Raw genomic sequence first — 23,734 nt, forward strand, 5'->3', positions numbered from 1 at the left:
ACATCCACCTCGTTAGCCTGAGACGTGACGAGATATAACCGCAGCCTCTAGAACTCCATTTATATGAGGACATAACCGAAACAGATTTCTGACCAGCGAGTCTGCGGGAAGAAGTATGGCTTTCAGGCGTCTTCCACTTCCAATAATCTCTGTCTTGCCTTCACTCATCAAAACAATGTGCGTTATTGGCTTCAGCAACAGCACATGCAGTTCTTTTGTTGCATTTTGAAGCTGTGTCTCCGCGTGTCACCCCTCCCCCCCACGCCACCCTCTTTCCTCCTTCCTCCTCAAAACTTTCCTCATTTCCTTTTCTTTACTCTCGCCTTTCAATTACCCCTCCTTAGGGCCGTGTGCTGTAAATTGTAAAGTCACTGTGGAGAGTCTGTGTCAAGGAGTCCATCCAGCTCTCTACAATGTTGTGACCTTTTGCCATCCCGGCGCGAAAGCTACCTGCAGCCTAATCAACTTGGAACCGGATTAGCTCCAAAACCTGATGACTTCCACTGCCAACAGCTCAGACGCAGAGGGAAGAGACAGAGAGAAGAATGAGAGCAGAGGAAAGTCAAAGTGGGTAGAAAACAGAGGAGTCACAGAAAATAAAACCGCTCAGCTCTCCGAGCGCAGACGACAATGGACCGACCCGTAATGGCAAAAATGGCGGCGCGGAAATCAACAAAAGACTCGGAGAATGAGAGAAGAGGGAGAGGAAACTGGAAGGAAAGGATTCTTTAGGCCTCTTGACAAACATGTCAATCATCTTACCCTAACTGACACACACACACATTCACTGCTAAAGTGGAATCTAATTGTTTTTCAGACCAGTCTAGCTAGACAGTCGACACTGTGCACCCCCCAAACCTCGCCACCGCTGAGAGAAAGGGAGCAACCGGAGGTCTTTTATTAGATATGATGGCACATTTCACAGCTCCCTGACTTACAGAAACCCAATCCCGCGATTAGTCAGCGCTTTGACGTTATCTTAAGTTCCTTGTCAGAATTAATTTAACGTGGGTGGGCTGCTGTGGGGCTGTCTGTCTGTCGCGCTCTGCTCCCCTCTGCTTGCCTACAGGAGGTGAAGAGGAGGGGGGTTTGCAGGCAACAGGGGCAGGAAGATCCTTTTCAAATAAGCTCCAGCTCCAGTCGGTGCCAAACCGGTCGCCTGAGAACAAAATATCTCCTCCATCAAAGGGCCCCATTCTGCGAGACGAAAAGGAGTGAATGGGCCTGAATGAACAGGCTGAAAACAGATCCCGTTCTGGCCCGGCCTGTCGTCCACTTAGTGCCCCCAGCCGCCCCGGCCGCCCAGCCAATGATACCGGAGAACCGATACAGCTGATATACTTACTTAACTTAACACACGTGTCACGCACAGCCAAACACAAATTTAGCGACATACTGCGAGGACTACAGATCAGTATTTCTGCTCGGTGAAAGGGAACTCTCGACTCGGCGGGTCTATCCGAAGCCCTTACACACAAAGAATCAAATTTAAAAGTATTGATATTGTACACTGATCAAGATTGGCAGCAAACTAGTGAGAGCCATTTGCCTTGTCAGTGTGAAACTGGAGGCCTGTCTGCAGTCCACAGGCCTGCACTGACACTTCATTATAGGTCTTTTCCTGGTGGCCCCCGTTCCCGCTCCGCACTCCCTACTCAGCCCTTCGCCATGCCACTGTCCCATCTGATGAAAACTAATGGATTACAGCATTTCAATTTGGGGGAGCCTGCTCCGTTGTCAGCCTATCTTAATCTCATTCAATTAGGGAGTAGGAAAATCTCTGACATTTGAGAGGTGGGAGCAGGCCAGTCACTCTGACCCATAAACTGGCTAAAGTGCTTCATGGGTGTGGGCAGCTCCATGTCCCTTATCTCTGGGTTTCCCTTTCCTCTCCTCCACTTCCGTAATTTGTCCCAGACACTGATAAGTCAATTAGGAAGCAGGTGAGTGAGCTGGATGTGTGTTTGGGTGTGTATGCGTCTGTAGCCCACCAAGGCTGAAGCCAGAAAAAGGTCCTGTGAGGTTTTTGTTTGCCTGAGCGCGCGTGTGTGTGTGCTGACGGTAAAAGGTGCCGGAGGAAGGTTAGCAAGAAATACTGACCAGTGGTCCCCCACGGCGCAAGGAGGATTGCCTTATTTTTAGCCCTATTCTCCATTATCCGGACGCTTTGTTCTCATAATGGTTATCCCTCTCCCATCTGCAGGAACACAAAATAACCCTTTAATGCTTAGAAAGCAGAAAAATGGCCTGGCCTTTGGTAATAAGCCTTGAATTATCTACCCAAGGGTTTTCGTTTCAAGATGTGGAATCTTCAATTATTATGTTCCCTTTTAGAAAGCGGAAGGAAAGAAAGAGAGAGACAGAAGGGGAGGGAGACGGAGAGGTAGACTGAAGCAGGGACGAGTCCCAGACACTAATGGTGCCAGAGTGAGGCTTTGTTCACTTGCTACATTTAGCCTGTCCTTCATCATCTGCCCTCAGCCTCACGAATCATAAAAGACCTGAAATAAAGATTTCTCTATTTCTTTTTCTGCCCAACTGTCTCCATCTGCCATCACTGACGAACATGTGTATTTCTGTTCTCAGTCAGTACATCTCCATGCACGTTCACCTGGACTACCGCCCTTGTCCCAGAATACAAGTGTCACCTCTGCTCCAATAGGAAAAGATATGACCCCCTTTAGCTTTTCAGCACTTGTTGGGTTTCTGGTTTAGCACGTGGCTAGGTGTTAGCATGTTGAGCACCATTCCAAGTCCTCCTACCATCCGTGAGCTTAAAAAAAAAAACATTCTTAAAGCTGGCAGAATGGAATTTGTCTCCTCATCAGTTTTAGAAATCAAAAAAAATCTGCCTCCTGTGAAAAGTCTGTAGCTGACTTTGCTCGACCTATTTACACCACTGTATTTTAATATTGGTGATAATGGTCAATATTTTCTCAGGTGGTACTTGGCATAAAACGTTTGAGTAAATAATAATAATAATATTATTGTCACACTTCAGGTTTCAAATATTCCATCCTTGGGGGAAAAAAAGCAACAAGAAAACAAATCCATCTGTAAGAATCTTATTTCACTCCCAAATCCACTTAAGGAGAAATAGAAAGTAACCACATTTTAGTTGAATTGATGCTGAAGGATGGATTTTCATTTGCGTGACTCTTATGAGACCTAGTGAGGAGGCCTGCACAAGAGTAACCACATTTTTATTCCACTAAGAGTCCTCAAAAACAGAGAAACAGCAAAACAGCCAAGATTTTATCTGTGAACTACCATACTGCACAGAGGCAGATCAAGAGAGTGTTTTTCCTCCGCGCATGCTGCACAAAGCACACTTTATTCCTGCTGAACAAATGTAAATTTTACAAACTGATGTTGTCGCTTTAGTTTATTTTTTATTTACTGCTATTTAGATTCAAGGACATAAAGCATACTGCACTAGAGCACAGTGACATTTACAGTCTTATCCCTTTCTGTGGAACTAGGCTGTGGTTCAATTCATACCAAGAAAAGTGTCCACATCATGTACTGCTGTGGTTTCTCCCCAGGTGTTTGAGTTTTAATGCCTTGTGATATTCAACAATTGATTGTCCAGCTGTGTGTGTACGGGCGGACGTCCTTGCAAGATCTCGCTTCAAATCAAGTCTGAATGGTAATCATCTTCTTAATTGTTGACGTCTTCCATCAAAAAGCATGGCACCATGTGGACTAGAAAAGTGTTTGTGTTAAGGTGTTTGCAGTGTGTCCAAATAAGGTCTGCGCATATCTAGTGACAGAATGAAGCAACAGAAGAACAGGCTAAATAATAATATACAGTTTTTAATTTGAATTACGTATTAATGGAAATACCTAAGTAGAACATATACATAGCAAAGCACTTAGTATTGTTTTTATTTAGATAAGACCAAGGGATTCCACACCCTGGTTTTCAAGGACTTTCCAGGACCAATTCAAGGACCTAATGTGCTGACACAGCTTAAGATGGGACACTTTACACTTTACACGTTTACCTAAATATCAACTCAACTTCTTTCATGCACACAATTCAAGCACTTTCAATGACCCAGGTCTTGTCAAACTTTCAAGCATTTGAAGGACCTGTGGGAACCCTGATAACTTCAGTCTAAATCAGCAGCAGGAGGCACAGAGGAACCTATTTCTCCTGTCTTGTCTACTCCTTTTCAGTATAACAGTGAAATCCCGTTGTCATACGTATCCTGTCTAGTCATTTTGTTGTTTGATAGTCTTCTATAGATGCATAAAGCTTAACATGAGGGGGATAAAATACTGAAGATGAGACTCAATTAAGCCTACAGCCAACTACAGAAGATGACTATGACCTGGTACAAAACACAACGCCCCCCCTGTTGCAATTTACCGATGTTTTTAATGGTAGAATGGCATTTTTCTGCTGACTTTTTGTTTCAGATGACATATGAACAAAGTGTGATTCATTTTGTCATCCACTCTTCAAAGTAGTCCGCAGTGTGTACTCAAGAAATAAACAAATCAAACGTACGTGACTGGTAATTTGGACATTCTTCACTCCCGATACTGACATGGTTGAACTTTATGGAGAGACAGTAAATATAGAGTGGCAGACAGAGAGAGCGAGAGAGTGAGAGTGTAAATCAGTGCAGCACGCACAATCGATGGTCCAACAGAAAGATGGATACGGTGTTTTGGCTTTTAATCATGCTTTCATGTTTCTACCGCCTGCCACGGTTGTAAACAATATTAGTGCTTATTTCCCATCATTGTGAGCCATTTTCTGCTTAAACCTTTGAACAATCTGCCTGAGAAATAGTGCGATCCATCAAATGTTGTTTTGTCAAAGCTACAGATGTAGAATTATATAGAATATCTGTGTGCTCGGGTTCTTATACTGACCTTTGCATTATCTCTCTCTCTCTTTCTCTCTCCTCGCTGTCATTCACCTGACAGTCAGATGGAAGTATGGGGTTTCTCATATCTCTGTCGACTGTGGCAGCATTTAATGCCACTTGGGTCTTGAAATTAGAGGTTGAACAATATGGGCTTTTTACAAATGGGTGCAGCTAATGGCGCCAATTTATTAATTAATTAATTAATTCAACACTAATGGGCTTGTCTCTCCAATCTGCATTTTGTGTCCGCACTGCAGTGGAACATGATAAACGAAATATTAAATACATCGTATAGAAACTCAGCGTGGATCAGGTGGATGTGTAAGCTTACGTGGATAATAATCATCCAGTGCTCGATTAAGTTTGTGTCTCTCACCTGAACTAATGGAATTTAGTTTTTTTTTTGTTCGTTTGTTGGTGTAAGAGCAGAATTACATATCGCATCGCTCTGACTGACCTGTTGGCATTTAGATTGAGTTTCTCCTCCGTGTCATTTAGGAACTGTTCAAAGTCCAGGTCACTGGAAACACCTGGAAGCAGCAGCTCCACAAAGGCATGATCATCTGGAAAGTCACCCGGCCACTCCATGCTGATCTACAGGGAAAGGAACCAGGGAGAGAATGAGCGATATCGAAGCTTTACAGCAAAGAAAAACACTATAGATGTACATACATTTAAACTAATGTAAAGACTAGTGTCAGGAATTTAATCACCGGCGTAGACTGATACCAACTGGGCGAGCTGTGTTATTATTGTTGTGTGTCAAGACACGAGCCGCTCACTCACAGTCAGGTGGTCTATAGTAATTTGAAATTTCCTCCAAACAGGAGTTCTATACACGCAGGCACAAATCAATTGCACCTGGAGGACCTGAAACAAAACGAAGCTTATCATCAACAGAAACAGTTTCTTCCAGTTCCCCTCCGTCTTCCCTCGGAGCATAATTTGCTGTCGGAGGAGACCCCTCTGATCAAAATTCATTGCCTGAGCCTCTAACCACTTCCACCTACTGACACTATCGTGAGTTAACACGGAAGGAGGGGGTGAAAAAAAAAAAATAGACCAAATAAATAAAGAATGAGGCAAGATGCTCTTCAGTCGAGGCTTTAAATAAACAACTCATCTCTCTGCGTCTCTTAAAACTGGGGGGACACGCCGCCCCCCATCTACCCCGTGGTGCTTAACGCTCATGCTAACAGCCAATCCCATGCCGGTGCCGTCTTGCTGGCTCTCATATCAACACTGTCATCAACACGAGTCAAGTGGAAGGTAATGGAGAGTGTCGATGTCAATTTGGCTTTCTCACACTCCGCCTCTCGCCCCTTGCTCGTCATCGGCTCTGATTTTAATAATCCCTGTCAAACTCCAAACAGCTCCCCGCACTCCGCTCTGCTTCCTCGCTGCTGCATGCCGTCTATGCCACTCTCCCTGACAGGGCAGACAGGGAACTCAACATTCATTTAGCGTGCACAAAGGGAGGCCTGTCCAGCTGGACAAATATTATTTTCCTCCGCTGACAGCCCCACCAGTTAAGCTTGTCCTTTATTGTTTTTTCCCCGCTCTTCTTCGCTCATACTGTTTCCCCCTCATCATCACGCTCCCTCTGCGACACAGTCTGAGACGGGCGTCTGTACACAGCCATTACTGAAAGAGAAGAAGATTTCCAATCCGTGGATTATGGAACTCAACATTGTAATTATACAGGGCTGAGCCAGTGCATGTGTGTGTGTGTGTGCGAGTGTCTTTATTAGACTCAGAGGACAAAGTGTGGTTCAAAGCCGTCATTGTGAGGACAGTTTGACGTTTTTAGCAGGTCCTCACAACTTCCAAGGGCATCCTGAGGGTTAACACTTTTGTTCGGGTTATGACGAGTGGCAACTGGTGGTGGTGGTGTCACGCATTAGAATCTGGAATCTAAAGTTTTGCTGAGGGAAATTCACAGACTTCTCCTGCAACCAGGCACTTAGTCGACAATACCAGCTGTCAATCGCGCTGATTTGTGCCGTGCTTAATCGTCTATTTTCCTCTAAATTGGAACATCATTTATAAAATTAACATCATGTTCTATTGAAGAAGAACTGAAACTCTATGTTATAGAGTTAATAATGTTTACGGATGTTATAAATCAAGGGAAAGAATAGGAGCCCAGTCAAACTGACTTATTTTAGCAACAAGTGGCTTCACCCCATGTTCTGCCCGTGTGTGCGTGGGCTTTCTCCGGTTTCCTCCCACAGTCGAAAAACAATAATGGGGATTAGGTAAACTTGGACCATAGGTGTGAGAGTGAATGGTTGTTTGTCTCTACATGTGTCCCTGTGATGGACTGGTGATCTGTCCAGGGTGTGACCCCGCCTATCGCCCTACGTCAGCTGAGATTGGCACAGCGGCCCCTGCCACCCTCATGTGGAGGCTGAAGACGGAAGGATGGATATATTGTTAATTCCTGGTTGGCATCATTAGGCAAACCAGAAGACTACATACACCCTGTCGGTTTTAGGTTTTAATTAGGTGTAGGGCAGACATGTCCAAAGTCCGGCCCCTGTGAGACTTTGTTCGCAGCTTTGGTTTTATAATGTATTATTTATGGCCTAAAAAAATCAGCATTTGTCATATGTTGCCTCAATTAGCTCAGCTGGTAAAGAGTTGCACTCTGGAACTAGAGCCCTGGGTTTGAAACCCACCTGTTTTTTGTTTTTTTTTCTTACTCCTGCGTGGCCTAGATGTGGTTACATTTCCATTTAAAAATGATAATTGTGACAATGAAAATTACATTTTAATAAAACAGTGCTTTTGTATGTAAAAGTTACTGTTAAACAAAAAGGTCTGAAGTGACCACTGGTCCCCGGAGATCGTCACATGATCAAATCTGGCCCTCGTTAAAAAAACATGGGCATGTAAATGAGATGGTGATGGTTACAGTCAGGGGTGAAGGGATTCATTTTGCAATGTCCTCATAACGAGGGGTTGAACAATATGTTTTTTTCTGTTTAGGAAACAGGATATTTTTTTGATTGCGTAACATATTCTGCATCGCAAGAAAAGGAAATGTGGTTGTTGTGACTTTTGTTGTTGTTGACATTTATCAAGAGAACAAAAATATGTAATGTAGTGAAAAACATCAAAAAAAGAGACATATTAACCAATTAATTGGTCTACCTACTTATAACTATATAGAGAAAAGTGTGTGTATGTATGTACTGTATACATCTCAGACAGAGGGTCTGAGTGTGTGTACAGTAGACGTCTGCTGTAGGCGTCTACTGTACCTCCTGCTTTGCCAACATATCATCTGTTATCTTAAGCGTGAGTGTGCACATGTACGCGTGTGTGTGTGTGTGTGTGTGTGTGTCGGGTTCTCCTGGCAGCTCACAGGGCCTCATTAGTAGTGTACTTTAAATCAACCGGTCTCCATTGTCTTGTCATTAGCTCTTTACAAAGCAGATGTTGGAGGAGCCCTTGTGCGTTTCACAGTGTTGCAACAGGGACAACTGGGCCAGGCGCTTCCTGCCTGATACACCGGCTCTATACAGCTATTAGAACACGGGAAGAAACACACACACACACACACACACACACACACACACACATACACACATCACTGTCCCCTCTCTCTCTCTCTCTTGCTGCTGCCTGTCTACCCAAGCTTCGCTAACACATAGGCCTATTTACAGTAATGAGTTTGTCCTGAAATATTTAGCAGCACGTCCCCCAGGCCGCCGCTTTAAAGCCACTTAGAGCATGTCAAGTTAAAGTCAACATTATTTTAAAAGGGGTACCTAACAGTCTGCAGGAAAGGAAACATAATAAATTAAATAGGTGCATATTCTGAAATCACAGCACTGCTGAGAACTATCTCATGTACACCCGGGGGGGGAGGGAGGACACATGGCAACCACGTGGCTCTGTTGCTCTGGAACGCTGTTTTTCCTCTGTACAGTGGGGGCCGGGGCAAAATAATACCTTGGTATTTACATTCTATCTGTTTATGATCTGTACGGCATACTCAAAATGCAGTTGTTGCCTTTCATTTTAGATGATATGTGGAGTAATTCTACAGCTTTTATTGTTCAATAAAGGAAATTTCCTTGTGTAAGAAACAATGAAGTTGCCTATAAAGGTGGTCACGTTGTGCTGTGACACAAATAGTCGTAGGCGTAAAACTGAAGTCATTGACTGACTTTCCTTATATAGTTTTCTGTCTATACGATGTATTTTAATTACTATTTATTATATCAGATATATCATAATATTTGAATAAGCAGGGGTACGATACGGTGCACATATGGCCCATGGGCCGCAAGTTTGAGACCACTCCTTTAAGAAAAGATGCCACATCCCAATATGTAAATATCCAAAAGCAAGACAATATCTTGTCTAACATCACTATATTGATATATAATATTGATATAATGTCCCCTTCTATTTACGGTCAGGTTTGTCTGCTGAGTTGTGGGATTTAGTCTCATCAGACTTTATACACTGATATTGCTGTTAAATGTACGTTATTAAAATGTATTGATCACCTTTCCTCTTTACTACAGGGAAATATGTGGACATAATATCTTGTTGAAATATAATGTGGCGTGAGACTGTTTGAACATTGCAGTGCAACAGCCAACAAATGCCTGTATGATCAGCTTACGCAGAGGGAATGAATAATACATGATCTAATCCCGATATTACTTGCTGTGGCTGTTTTGGGGAATAATCATCATCATTCAACAGTATTAAAGTGCCACGCGCAAGGAGTAAACCACAGCCACTGAAAAACAAGACAATGTTGACACGATAGGAGCAGATTGTCTTGTGTAACTAAAGCTTAATGCTTGTTGCATCACAGCTGTCATGATTTCAGCAAAGGTTGCGTGGCTGTTTGTGAGAACTGCGAGGAAAAGGAGTACAAAACAAACACATGCGCATATCCTATATTGCAAACATGTATAATTCTCAATAAATCTGCATGTAAACACTGACTTTATTTTCAATTAACTAAGAAAATAAATCTGAAAAATGACTTTCACTTCTTTGTTATTATGACTAATATATGACTGATTGAGTGTTGCACATTCAATTATTGAGTAATCATTTCACTGTATGACATTAGAGTTAATCTCCTTTACATTTTTATTTGGTAGCATTTTATTTTAAAACTTGATTACATGTGAGCAACATATCTTAAAGAGAGTGAAGCTGTTGACTTTTAGCCCTGTTTTTGCAGGTTTTGCCATGTGACCAGGGAAATTAGGGTATTTTAGATTAAATATGGTAAATAAATCACAAAATAGACATTAAATAACAGTTTAGGATAAATGACAATAACATGGAGTGGAACATGGTAGCAAATAGTGATATTTCAGATAGATAATCTTCAGACAATCTTATAAGATCATTACAAATCAACATTTAGCTAATAAACTTGGGAAGGTCATATAAAATGACTAAAACTTTAACAAACACAAAACCTGCACTGTTTTTGCATTGTTTTGTAAAGATGAGTGTTTTTGTATCTTACCTTTGACAAGCTCCTTTTATTTATTCCTCACAATGAATCCATCACGTTTAGTTTAGGAATTAGCAGTGGTGTATATTGCTAATGACATTCGTCTATGACGCATGTTTAACCTACAACAAAGCTGCAAACCAGGGAAACTTAACAACAGCAAATACAGTGTTTATCCATTTCCCACCACAGTAAAAAAACAGCAAATGTCTGCCTCTGTCACTAACCGTCCACCGAACAACGCCGTGTATGTACCGTGCGTTTAAAAACGCGTTTTCATGAGCAGCGCCCCAATCAAAGTCAAGTGAATGTAAATCGATCAATCGGATACTCCCGTTAATCACAGCGCGCGGTGGTGATTGTTCCGGTTTTAGAAAGCGTCCGTGACAACAACCCGGACGTGGTAGATGAAAACTTCCGGTATATCAAACGTCAACATTATCTTGTGAAAAACGTTCCTTTTAATTTTCCTATACCTAACAACCGTTACGTTAAAACGACGACTAAAAAGTCGCTGTGAATGTTAACAAAACCTTAAATTTATTTATATTTTTAAAAACATTTTTTTGAATAAACACAAGACCTCGTCTTTGTCAGTTCTTGTTTTTTGTTTGACTAATTTCTATAATGTGGTTTCATGTAAATATAACGAAGAATGTACTCCTTTTCATAATGTAAACAAAGAGGGGGAACGTAAAACTTCCGCTAAACAGGAACGTCCAACTGAATAAAACAAACGGGGGTGGGTCGTGTCATTATTCCGCGTCGATTTATGACTCCTGGAACATGAAGCATTTAATATGACACAAATTCTCCATAATATTTTACACGTCTTGTGATACGTTGCCATTTTAGTGTTGCTAATGCGTACACAAGCTATACAAATATCAGGAGCACCCCCCTTCGCTCTACAGTTGGTTGTGCCGGAGTGACGACGCTGTCAACCAAGGAACAAGAGGCGCCAGGATCGAACACGAATTCTACGCATGGTAAAGACAAATGAGCGGATTACGCGTTTCCACGGAGTAAAACATTATATTTTCAGGGCAGCAGATAAATAGTGATGCCAAACACTGCTCAGGTTTCTGCATGTTGATGTGTCAGCGTCAGACATGGCGCAACTGTGCATAACTGGTGGGAGACTGATTTATTACCGGTCGCATCAATAAGACAGGTAACTGATCAACGAGAACTAGAATTATCGATTATCGCCACTAGAAAGATGTAAGATTATTATAAGATTCCCGTGACAGGAAGTAAATCCAGCTTGTATAGTTTGCATGCAGGCAGTGTTGTGATCGAGACCGAGTCGATTCCTGAGTCCCCAGTGATCAGGTCGACTCATCAAGGATGAATCAACTGAAAGTGTAAAGAAACAGAAAAAAAACACAGCTTTTCGTGTAATTTCAAAATAATTCACTAAATGTGTGACACAACAGCCAAAAAATGGACAACAAACTTTATGTGCACCTATGTAACAACTAAAATCACAATATAGATATAGAACAGTATTAATGTAGCTATTCATATTTATATGCCAAATGTTTTTGTACAAATCTAAACAAAACAAAACCATCTAAATAGTTATCAATTCAAAAGTCGGTGCTAAGGTCAAGGGGAAAGGACTTATCCCTGTAACTGGTTTAAATCGCAGGTGAAGGTGTAATTGAGGATACAGCTGTCTTTTTCCTCATTTCTTTAGTTTCATCTTCTGAATGGAGACCTGCGCTCACATTTTCCAGATCTCTGGAATCAAGACCCATGAAGAGAAGAGGGTTTTGGTCCAGGGAGTCCAGCAGCTGGGAGGGAAATACATAGGTGGCTCGGTGAGTCAGGATCTCTCCAAAACATCTCAGCATCTTAAAATAAGCTTCCTTTATTATGTTTCTAATAATTATTATTAGTTATGAGATCACCTTCAATCCAGCTGTGATGGCTCAAATGTGGTTACTAGTCTCTCAGAAAGTCAAGTCAGTCCTTTGTTATATTATAAAAGATAGAAATCATTCAAGGTATATTTAAGTGCAACAAATGTATGTTCTTCAATGCACTTTAAACATGTTGATGTAGTTTCAATAGTCATATTGGTGGAATCTTGGCATGTTTGGTAATATCCAATAATGCATTTAAAGTGTCCCTCCATTCAAACATGACTTTGATATTAGTTGTACTTTGCTGTCTTGTCCCCTTACAAAATCATGATGTCTTTGTAACATGTGACCCAGATCTGACTGTGTTTACTCTATAGTGTTGTTGATTAACTGTCTGACAAATAGATGCAATGATTGTCTTCCAGGTCTATCAGGAAGCCAGCACCCATCTCATAATCCCTCAGGTTTTGTCCAGTGAAAAGTTTTTTGCGGCCTGTGCAGCAGGTCAGTTATGATGTTCATAAATAGTTTATATTCATTCACTTCAGCACTTCACTTAACTCTAATGTAATCCTGTCTCCTGCAGGAAAGTGGGTTGTGACTCCAGACTACGTGTTGGAGAGTGTTAAAAATGGTTCCTGGCTTGTGGAGGGACTCTATGAGGTGGCCATTTCTACAGGTGCTCCAACTGTGTTCTACCCTGCCAGACAGTGGAGGGAGAAGGTGGCCAGTGGGAGGCTAACCGGGGCCTTTCAAGGGTGGAAGGTTCTCCTCGTGGTTCAAGAACCCTCCCGCAGAGCCATGTTCAAACGGTACAAAGACAAAAAAAAAAAACACTCTTTATAAAATACAAAGAATGAAAATTTGAAAATATAACATTTGGATTTTATTCTTTAATCTTCTGCAGGCTGCTAACAGCTGGAAAGGCCGAAATCTACAACATCCCTCCTCCCGGTGACGTCTCCATCACTCATGTCATAGCTAAACCCATCACAGAGAACTCAACATTCTACAATGCACCTTGTTATCCTGTGACCCACATTGTCCAGCACCTTTTTGGGGTAAGTCAGACCAATTTGTGATTATGAGGATAAGTTGTTTTTTTTCTTACACATTTGGGTTCTTTGCAAAGCAGCCGTTTTGACATGTTTTAGCAGGAAAAGCAGAGATTTTTACAGTAGGTTTTCCAATCTGTAGACATAATGGAATTTCACCACATAGGAGCAGATGTTACTGATCTCGTTAATGATGGCTGTGTTCCATTTATGTGAGCCAGGACGGTGCAACGCTGATGAAGCTAAATGGAACTAAGCCATCGTTAATGTGATGATTTACACCTGGGATTTGACTTCATTTAGCTGTCAAACATTTTGACAGGGCACAATAGGATTGTCTTTAGTTTATTTTTTGATTATTTTCATTTATTTAAGTTGTTTTTTGTTTAGTTTGGCTTGGGATTTTGGTTTGAACATCTAAACTACAACATCTTTCTTTTCCGTGGCAGAGCAACTGCATAGACATGAATTTCAACATAACTGATGATCATCCAGCAGAGATGATGAAGGCCGACGTCGTCGTTATTGACTTCTCTAAGTTGGAGACGGAGCTCAAGGACTATGTCGTTAAACAGCAGGTGGGTACTGTGTGTGTGTGTGTGCGTTTGGTCTTGTTTTGCGTCTACACAACAACAAAAAGCACTGAGGTGATTGCCTGCATTATGTGTTATTTTTGACGTTATTATTAACAGTGTATTTTCCCACAGGGCCGCTCGAGACTGAGCTTCCTGGAATTTCTGGGTTACCGTGACCCTCACTGTCCACAGTCACAGGTAGACACGCGTACACGCCACGCTCTCCTCATCACTGCCATACATCTCTAAAATAACTATGTATTTCATCAAGGAGATCGGGTCATTCAATTTTCTTTGTGTCATACCTTTCAATGGAAAGTGACGTGCGGAGCAAGTGAGCGTCATACGCAGGTCACCGATTTAACCACCGCTGTCAGGTGATCGGAGAGTTTTGATTGGCAGCCCTATTAACAATACTCCTCACTGTCCTGTCTATACCTTACCCAAGTGGATCTCCATCAGGCTGCTATTATAAGTGCTCATGTATTTCCATTCTGTATTTGGCGAGTCCATATGCTATTTGCCAATAAGTGACAGTCAGAAATGACCCCCCGAGAACTTGCGATGCCCATTCACTTCCTCTTTCCATTACCCTTCTGCCCTCACCTTTTCTCTCCTTTTCCTGCCGCCCGTCTCTTTGAGTGCCATGTTTTTCTCCTCCTTCTGATAAACCTCTTGCGTTTCATCATAGTTCTATTATTCTCTCTCTCTCTCTCCAGGCGGAAACAGACTTCAGCGATGTCGGCACGATGATAGAATGCGGTCTCTTCACTGAAGCCTTGGACTCGGTCAGGAGTGCCATGCTCCCCGGGCTGCTGCCACCGGTGCCGCATCTCACCGCCCTCTTAGACTATGCACAGCAGGTAGGAGCAGAATAATGACTCCTGGTGCTAAAATCCTAAACCCAGTTTAGTTCACAAAAATATAGAGCAAACGTTGAATGAAGTGCTTCCACCATATATTGTAATTACCTTTTTCATTCTCAGACTTCTTTGTAATTTGATATCAGCCTGTTTGTGTTTGCCAACTTGTCGTGTGTGCGTTATTTTGGCAGGAAAACGCCACGCCTTTCTTCCAACGGAATTTCCTGCAGGTCATGTATAACCTGCTCCTCACCAACCCTCCCTGGATGGCTCCCAGCAGAATGAAAAAATATTTCTCCCAGGTGTTGCAGTGTCCTCGGTGTAAGATGGGCCTTTGGCCGTTCCTGCAGACGGCCGTCAGGTAATCCCGATGTCACAGATGATTCGAACAAATGTCCTCATGCAGCATATTTAGCGCTTGTCTCTACTTGTGTGTTCTCAGTTACTGTCTGTCCAGCGAGGTCACATGTCACCCACTCCCTGCACCTGCGTCGCCAACGCTGAGACGTTTCCATCATGACCTCGTGGCATTTGTCCTCAAGCTCTTCCAGGGGGAGCTGCACTCTATCACTGCAGGGTACCGACTTACAAATGACAGTACACCTAAATATTCCTTAATATATCATATTAGACTAACTTAGATGACCTGTCTTTCCCTCTGTCCACCCCTGCCTTTCTGTCGCTCAGTGATTTTGTGCAGCCTCAGGGAACCGCGGTTTCTCAGGCCTCAGCGTCAGGGTCTTTGCTCTATGGAGCCTTTTGGACTGTGTGGGAGCGTTCCACGCTGCTTTCTCAAGCTGTGAAACAACTCACCCAGCTTTTGGTACATGCTGCCAGTGAGGTAATGTGGAACTTGTACATTGTTAGTCTCACTAGATGTTTTTATTTTTTTTCCCTTCTCTCTCTTGTATTTACTGCTCTGGAGCCATAGCCGGGAGCAAGGGTATTGTTTTCACCCGTGTCTGTTTGTGTGTGTGTGTGTGTGTCGACAAGGCTACACAGGTCTGCCTGCCTGCTGAGAACTGTGTGCTTGTTGCTTGAACATGCACAGTGACAGTGTTAGGGACAGAGTTTCTGACAGTAAAACCTTTTATGAATGTTTTAACTGGACGTGGCCAGAGTTTCTGCCACTGCCGCAAATGACCAGTCTTACTCCGATTCAGGCGGTTCAGTGTGTTTACACGTGAGAGACGGTGAGTGAACGCGACAGCAAAGCGTGTGCAGCTCTACAACGAAGCAGTGGCACAAAACGCTCAAGACTACCAAGATGACTCATGTACGTGCATGTTCTTCCATACTTCATTCTTCTTTATTTTGAAAGTGAGCGCAGCTACGACACGGCCGTCAGGAGCGAGTGTCCATGGTTATGGCCGAGTAACAAACAGGTCCTCGAGTTTCATGCATTTTTCAGTGACGTCTGCAGACCACTGGCATCTCCTCGTAAAGCAAGTCATTATCAATGCAGTGGGTGGGAGTGTAACTTTCTCTCTGACACATGCCACCGGAGGCAGCGTCATGATCTGATGTCATTCTGTGTCCCGGGAATGACAGCGTGGGAAATTTTGAGTGGCAAGCTGCCACAGTCAATGTAATTAGTGGGGAACCCTGCTGTGACATCATGAAGACATCAAAAACAAAATCCATTGTTCACAAATACCCCTTTTTTATAGGTTTCTATAGACATTAAGATTGTATAGAAATGAATATATTGTGTCATCCTATGGTAGGAGTGATGTCATGATGATGTCATTGTATAGTATAAATGTTTAAATGCACTTTTGTAAGTCGCTTTGGATAAAAGCGTCTGCTAAATGACATGTAATGTAATGTAATGTAATGTAATGTAGTATTTGTATAACCTGCCCATTCCGTTGTGTGACGGTGAACCTGATGACGTTGTCATTTACTTTCCACGAAGGAGTACGACGAGAGAGCCGAGAAGCAGAGGCTGTGTTTGGCCGACACTCTGCTGGAGCTCCTGTCTGTGCTGGTGGAGTTCTGGTGTCAGCAGAACTTCAAACTGAACCAGAACCTGGTGGAAAAGGGCCTCCAAGACCTAGCAGAGCACTTAACCGTTATCAGTCAGGGTACGGAATAGAATCTGCATGCTCTCTGCTGAAAGGTGTTGAATTCATTTTTGACAGTGCAGTAAGTTTTCCCTGTGTTGTTGTTTTCCTGCAGATGTGGCTCCTGCAGTTGTGGTGCAGCTCGTTGTAAGGGTTTCCTCGACCAGACTGAAGGTGGTGATGGCTGACGCCATATTCAGGAGTCTCTGCTGCAGAAGTGGACTCACTCTGGGAGATGAACCTCTCTCTCTTAAGAAGATGGTGCGTACACATGTGTTCTTCATTTCATTTGACATCAAATTCCCATTGCTTCATTTTCGGCGTCTTTCTGTCTCGTGACTATTTTGGTATTAGAAAATGGACTTACACAATTACACACAGTTAAAAATACTCCTGCTGTAACTCTGTGTAACATTATAGCCCCTTGAGATGAGACATCTTGTTTTCAGGGGGGGTCCGACATAAAACATACTCTACAACACACTGATGAAACTTACAATATGTGACACAATCACATTCATCAATACCTAAAGACTCGCATTCGCTCAACCAATCATTAATCTTTACTGTGAAACACCCACACCACTTAGACATTTACAGCAGAGGTTGAAATGATGATATCGACAAAAGAGTAGAAAACTAAAAAGGTGTTGTGTCTTAATTGACCTTCATAAACAGGCAGATTGTTCCAGTCAAAGTGAAGTAAAGTTTTAATCTTTTAGCTTTTCCACCGCTTCTTTTGTGTGCGTTCTGGTCAAATCATAAAGCACAGATGTTCTGCTTTAGTTAACTTGCAAAAAAAAAAAACCCGGTACGGATTATGTTCCAGTTCACTGTTACAGAGAGAGAAAAAATAGCTGATGTGGTCGACCCTTGGTATAATGTTGCGGTAGAACATCTGGCTCTCTCTTTGTTCTTGCAGTCCCCTAAAGATGCATATCCGACTGAAGATGTAAAGGCACCGCGTAACCTTGTGTGTCTGCGTGACTTCTGACAGGTGCTGTCCTACCTGCCCGCTCTGGGACGTTTAGCCCGGAGCCCCAGCGGCGCTCGCATTAGCACCGGACCCACCTCCCACAGCTGCACCAGCCAGGAGACCGACTGCAGGTCAGTTGCACACAGCTTGTCTGTCTATACGCTGATAAGTCTCCCCGCTGGTTCAGTTTAATGCCTCAAGCAGAACATGTGATGACATACAGTACATGCAGAGGTGGGGACAATAAAGCCTCTTTCACACTAAAATTAGCGGGTGCACCCAGGGATTTGTGAAGCTGTTAAAGAAGGCAATTAACACCGTTCCCCATTGAAAGTGGTTGTTCTGTTTTTTTTACCTCTGCTTTACCCGTGCGTGACTTGTGATGTCACAACTGGAAACAAAACGAGTCGGAGGAAGAAGGAAACGACCGCTCAGCTCAGCGACAAGGTTACAGTGGGTTTTTTTTCCTCCCTTTCAGTTGATTTGAATGATGAAATAAATAAATAAATGGGTCCACTACAAACATTCGTGGCGGTTTGCGTGCTCGTGGCCGTGAGACTAATGCATTGCACAGGAATTTGCATTGCCGCCAAAAATAAAGAGGAAGAAACGAGCATGTTCATCCTGGTCTTTCTGAAGCAGAAAAAAAGTCATCTGAGCCAGGAGTGAATGCCAGGTGAAGACATTCACACTGGTCAAAAACCCTGGCTTTAAATGGGTATATAATTAAGAATGGAGAACATTTGAAAAGTTTCAGCCTTGAACTTAAATGAATAGGAATTATGCAGTTTAGTGGAAGCTCTTTTCTGTTCTCCTCGCTCTCTTGTACATTTGAATTTGTTGCCTCCCAAACAAAGTTTGGGATTTAAAGGCACAGTGTGGCCATCGGTGTCGTGATAAAAAATGACTGCTTCTATCACCTTTGTCAGGTTGTATGGCTAAAATAATATTTAAGGTATTTAAGACAAAATGAGTTTCAAAGACAAATGAGAGGGTTAAAGGAACAAAGGAACACCTGGAGAGAGTGTGTGTGTGTGTGTGTCTGTAGATGCATGAATGGAGGAGGAACTGAGTGGAAGCTGGAGAGAGGCAAATGGAGGTCAGACAGAGTGTGAGGAGTTGGCATGTGATGGGTCATGCCCAGGTCTGATCCTATCAGTGTGTGCGGGCTGACAGAAGGGGTGCAACGGGAGGTTAGAACCCTCACACACACACACACACACACACACACACGTGATCGCAAAGCTATCCTTTTAAAGATATGCGTTGACTTCCATTCATTTGGAATCCAAATTCATCCAAACTTCTGCCTCATTAGGACCAGGTTTTGGTCTCCACGAGGACTACTGGTCCTGACAGTGTGTTTGTGCCAGACAAAAGCAGCTCCTAAAGAGGTAACAAATACAAGTACACACACACACTAAGTCTGATTTGGACATGAAGCCAACCGAGTTGATATCCCATCAGGCCTTTGTCTTCGACCACCAGCTCTCAGCCTTCACCCCTGTTCTCCGCCTCTCTTGATCTTCCCTCTTGCATACTAAATCCCTCTCTGAATGCAATTACACACACACACACACACACATTTGCTCTCCATACCCTGAGTCAGACATCTGCTCTTCCACCAGCAGGTAGTTGGCCTGGAGAAGGCCAGGAGTCACCAGGGAGCAAGTTCATGGAAAGGCTACTGGTTCATCTCATCCTCATCCCTCCATCACTCTCTGCTTGTTTTAGTAGCTCGAAACAATGCGTCGTTAAATATTCGAGATGGCAGTTTGACGCTCCCATATTGATAGACACTCTTGGGTATCAGACTATCAATATTTTTTGGAAAGAGACTAAAAAAACCAGTAGAATCACTCAATTCTTCTCATGAACATAGCAGTTACATTTCCAAATTGAAGATTATATTTTGAGTCATATACCGACTGCAATATCTGTCAAAAATAATTGCAGTATGATGATTTTATTTATTTTTTTGAACATATCATGCAGCTCTAGTTTTAATATTTAGCTTACTTTGACACAGACACGAGATTAACACGGGAATAAAAATAAGGAATGCAGTCTGCATTGGTGAGATAAAGAAATGCCAAAGGGCATGTAAAAAAAAAAAATATAAAAAAATAATAATTTGACCTTAAAGAAGGAAAGAAATCACAACGACAAAGCGAGTGATAAATCAAGCACGGAAACTAAAAGTGAGTCTTTTCTCAAGGTTGAATTCTCGGTACGACACATATTTTCTGTGATGCTGTTAATACTTATACGTTAATGCTTTTAGTCTTGCAGTGTTGTTGACGCTGACAAGAGACAGGTCAACTGCGTTGTTAAACACAGTAATATAATGTTTAACAAGATTTCAAAACAGTTGAACGGGGTTGTGTTTTTAATGTGTGTGAAGCGTCCACACGAGTAGATGAGACACAAACCAGGTAGGATCAGATCTCTAGACAGAGGGTGAAAGAGGGTGCGAGGGGCCACATGACCCTCCTTTATCTTTCATTCCTCGCTGTTAGAACACATGAGGGTTGTTTTTACTGTGACTTGCAGCCGCTTCAGTTTCAGCTTCTTCTGCACCGACACACAGCCTGTGCATTCGGGCACGCGTCCAAGCCATGCCAGGCTAACAGGACGGCTGACTGACCCACTGTTTAGATGACCGTTTGACTCCGTGGCAGTGAGGGATTTTAGCAGTAATTAAATGGAGGTTTTCCTCCTGTCGACGTATTAAGCTCAGTGATTTTAAACTAAAATCTTAACTTAAGATTGATCTTTTTATTTGGTCCATCATTAGTCAAAATGGTTCGTCAGTTTACGGACATACATTTACGGTGATTTTTGTTGTTGTTGATGTTAGTGTCCTGCCTCTGTTTGGGCTTTTGTGAACAGAAGTGATGTAACATGATTTCTGTGATCTGAAAACAAGCTCTGTCAACTCTCAGAACTGACTGAGGGAGCACGTAACAAAAAAAAAAAAACAGAATGAAGATATTTATTTCAAAAATACTACCCCTATTCTAGTAATACAAAGCTAAAAGTTTTGGCATAAAGGTAAGAAAACTAGTTGAAGATTATTATAATAATTGATTATTTTTGCAACCCTATAAAAAGATACAGTAGTAGATTTTCTTCTGTTGTGGCCTTGTTTGCGTAATGTGTAGCATCCTCATGGTGTGGCATTGGATGTACACTTCCTCATCTCTCCCTCCATATAGTTTTGTTGAAAGTTGTCCTCCATGGGTTCATGGTGCCCCAGGCTCAGAAATGAACGCTGGGCCACTGACAGCATACTGGTGTCCTAAAGTAGGCCATGAGGGAAGGAGAAACTGAGGAGGCGTACACAAGCCAAGTTCTGTCAACTTCCACCGCTTCACTGCCAGCCTATATGGACACGGGACACTTGGGTGAAGTGGTTTGAAAAAGAGATGTGATGCACCTTCATCCTAGACACTCATATGGACTCTCACACACACACACACACATACACACATGTGCGAGCACACACTCGTACACATGGAGCTTGTCTCATCTCTTCTCAGCCTTGTCCCCGCTAATAACAAGCAATGCGTGACAGGACGTGTGTTTCCTCCTCACTGCTGGGAGCTTCTTCCTGGCTTCTGAACAAGCCAATTACCAGGGAACAAGCCTCTTCCCTGTAATACGGATGGCGGTGCGCTTCGATGCGACGCGCGCACGCGCACACACACACACGCGCGACACCTGTCAGGCTCCATGCAGGCACATCTCCTATACCCACTCGCAGGACTAGTGACAGCCCACAGCTATTAGCACGCCGCTACTTTGAAGAGGCTTCACTTTCTTTTACTAGTTATTCCTCCTAATGTGCTTGCTCACATCGTATTCACCGTCTCTATGTTTGAGGTGTTAAGTGGGAGGAAAAGTACTTTGGAGATGAAATTGCAGGATTGTGTGTGTGTGTGTGTGTGGGGCCGATGCGGTGAGTTTTTGACAGATATTGTCATATTTAAAAAAAAAAAGAGATGATAAAGCACCCCGAGGGATTCATTTGCTAATGGCACTTTCTCACAGTTCAGTAATGCCCGTTCCACTTTTCTGTACCTCTGGGTTTCCTCGCTGTCACGTCGGAATGGTCAGTCACTGAAACATTCGGCTCGCTCCTGTGAATCATGGGAAATCTCTTATCGAATTAGGATTAGTACATGCGTGTACATGTGCTGTGTGCATCGCCCGTTAACCCCAACCGTTTTTTTTTCATACAGAAGCCAGAGCTCGCTGGCGAAGGAAACAAGTGTGGAGAAGGAGAACATCCCCGAGGTTTCAACAGAGTCAATGCGCAGGTTTCATGCACACACACACACACACACACACACACACACACACACACACACGCTGCTTGACAGTATAGCTTCACATTTGCAAGCAGCAGACTTGTAATGGACTGATGCACTGCACTGGGTCATCAGTAAAGAGGGACATGATCGCTCTGTCATCACTTTCAGTTTAATGAAGAGCACATAATATATGGGCAGAGTGATTGATTTGCACCACACCACACTTCCATCTCGTCAGCTGTAAGAGCAACTTTGCTGCATAAGTACGCCTGATGTGTACGTTCAGGGCAGGGTGTGGACTGTATCGCCACTGTTTAACTTCCTCCTCCTCCTCCTCCTCCTCCTTTTCCGCTTGTTCTATTCACATTTAAATTCGACAATACACTCTGTTTTGTTGCACGTCTTTTTCCTCATGTGCTATTTACCTTTTTTTTTTTTTTTGTTAAAGTAACGGATAAATAAATAAATGGCCCCGCAGAGAAATAATGGCCTTTTCTCACGCAAAACAATGACACATATGAGTATACGCTTGCACACACGCACGTCAGATCTCCATTTTAGGGATATTAAATGCAGCAATTAGGCTATCACTGCAGATATACAGCAACTGGAGTGGTGGAACTTCCTGCAATTAGAGGTATGGTACTCTGTGTGAACTCTGGAAGGTGTCAGAGCTCATATCTCCCTCCTCCACCTGATCAGAAAGGCCCGCTGCTGGTGTGAAGGAGGGGTGGAGGGTAAAGGAGAGGGAGGGCTGAGGCAGGAGACTCAAGGCTGTTGGCATGTGTTGTTTTTCCACTACGTGATCTCTATACCGATGCGGTCGGCATTAATTTTTGATGAACCATCGGCACAGCATCCTCTCCTCTCGCCCGCTCATCCTCCTTTCTCTTCCCTCCCTCTCTTTCTCTTACAGGCTCTTTCTCCCACATATGTAAGCTCACTTTCTTATTTGCTGCACTTCTTTGCTTTGGAGCATCTTTCTCGCCTCCTGCAACCTCAGTATCTTTGTCACAGTAGCTCAGAGGGGGTTGAGGGATTTTGGGATCAACTTCTCTTTTTCACTTCCATATTTGCTTCGGGAAGCTCAGCAGAGGTTTCAATTTAAATCAGCCCCGACTGTAAGGCATGTAGGGTGTCAGACAAGAACGGCTGTGGGTTTTTTTTCCCTCCCGCTACTTTAAAATGTGTTTGCTTTTAGCTTCCCGGCATTCCTGAGACAAACTTGTGAAGTCGTCGTTCATGGCGCAGAATCCACCAAAGGCCAGGTTGATTGGTCTTGTGAACTTAAGCTTCACAAGGCAACTGCTTTTCCAGCAAAGAATGTAGCTTTCCACATGTGCATGGACATGGATGTAGGGCTGCAACGATTATTAGATTTTTCAATTTTTCAATAATTAAAACAAGCATTCTGATTTTTCAGCTTCCTCAATGTGAATATTTCCTGGTTTCTTTGCGCCGTATAGGGACGGAATACTCTTGGTCGCACCGATCAACAGGTGGACACGGATCCTAACCCTAACTCTTATGTCACACGGACTAAAGTGGACCTCTGAGCGTATGCAGGCATGGGAAGTACGACCTGGTGTATTGAAGCATCTAAACCTGTACTGTAAAACCCACACCTCA

At 43.0% G+C, this 23,734-nt stretch overlaps 2 protein-coding genes across 3 annotated transcripts in view; one reads left to right on the top strand and one right to left on the bottom strand.

Annotated features, from left to right (window-relative positions):
• kiaa0825 (KIAA0825 ortholog) overlaps positions 1–11,100 on the bottom strand; it is a 143,264-nt gene extending 132,164 nt beyond the window's left edge. For both annotated transcript variants that reach the window (XM_044026994.1, XM_044026993.1), the window contains exons 1-2: positions 10,396–11,100; positions 5,341–5,477 (exon numbers count right to left, since the gene is read on the bottom strand). In XM_044026994.1, the coding sequence (XP_043882929.1) occupies positions 5,341–5,471 (131 nt within the window). In that variant the 5' untranslated portion in view covers positions 5,472–5,477; positions 10,396–11,100. The remainder of the gene's footprint in view (positions 1–5,340; positions 5,478–10,395) is intronic.
• Positions 11,101–11,276: 176 nt separating this feature from the next.
• slf1 (SMC5-SMC6 complex localization factor 1) overlaps positions 11,277–23,734 on the top strand; it is a 32,197-nt gene continuing 19,739 nt past the window's right edge. The window contains 18 exon segments of the mRNA XM_044025856.1: positions 11,277–11,372; positions 12,086–12,209; positions 12,680–12,758; positions 12,841–13,066; positions 13,162–13,315; positions 13,759–13,887; positions 14,017–14,082; positions 14,604–14,747; positions 14,939–15,108; positions 15,190–15,324; positions 15,435–15,588; positions 16,666–16,834; positions 16,929–17,074; positions 17,811–17,920; positions 18,207–18,236; positions 22,034–22,077; positions 22,080–22,111; position 22,397. Of these exon segments, the coding sequence (XP_043881791.1) occupies positions 12,099–12,209; positions 12,680–12,758; positions 12,841–13,066; positions 13,162–13,315; positions 13,759–13,887; positions 14,017–14,082; positions 14,604–14,747; positions 14,939–15,108; positions 15,190–15,324; positions 15,435–15,588; positions 16,666–16,834; positions 16,929–17,074; positions 17,811–17,920; positions 18,207–18,236; positions 22,034–22,077; positions 22,080–22,111; position 22,397 (1,900 nt within the window). The 5' untranslated portion in view covers positions 11,277–11,372; positions 12,086–12,098.

This window comes from Solea senegalensis, linkage group LG5, assembly GCF_019176455.1.
Source record: "Solea senegalensis isolate Sse05_10M linkage group LG5, IFAPA_SoseM_1, whole genome shotgun sequence".
NCBI classification, from domain to species: domain Eukaryota; kingdom Metazoa; phylum Chordata; class Actinopteri; order Pleuronectiformes; family Soleidae; genus Solea; species Solea senegalensis.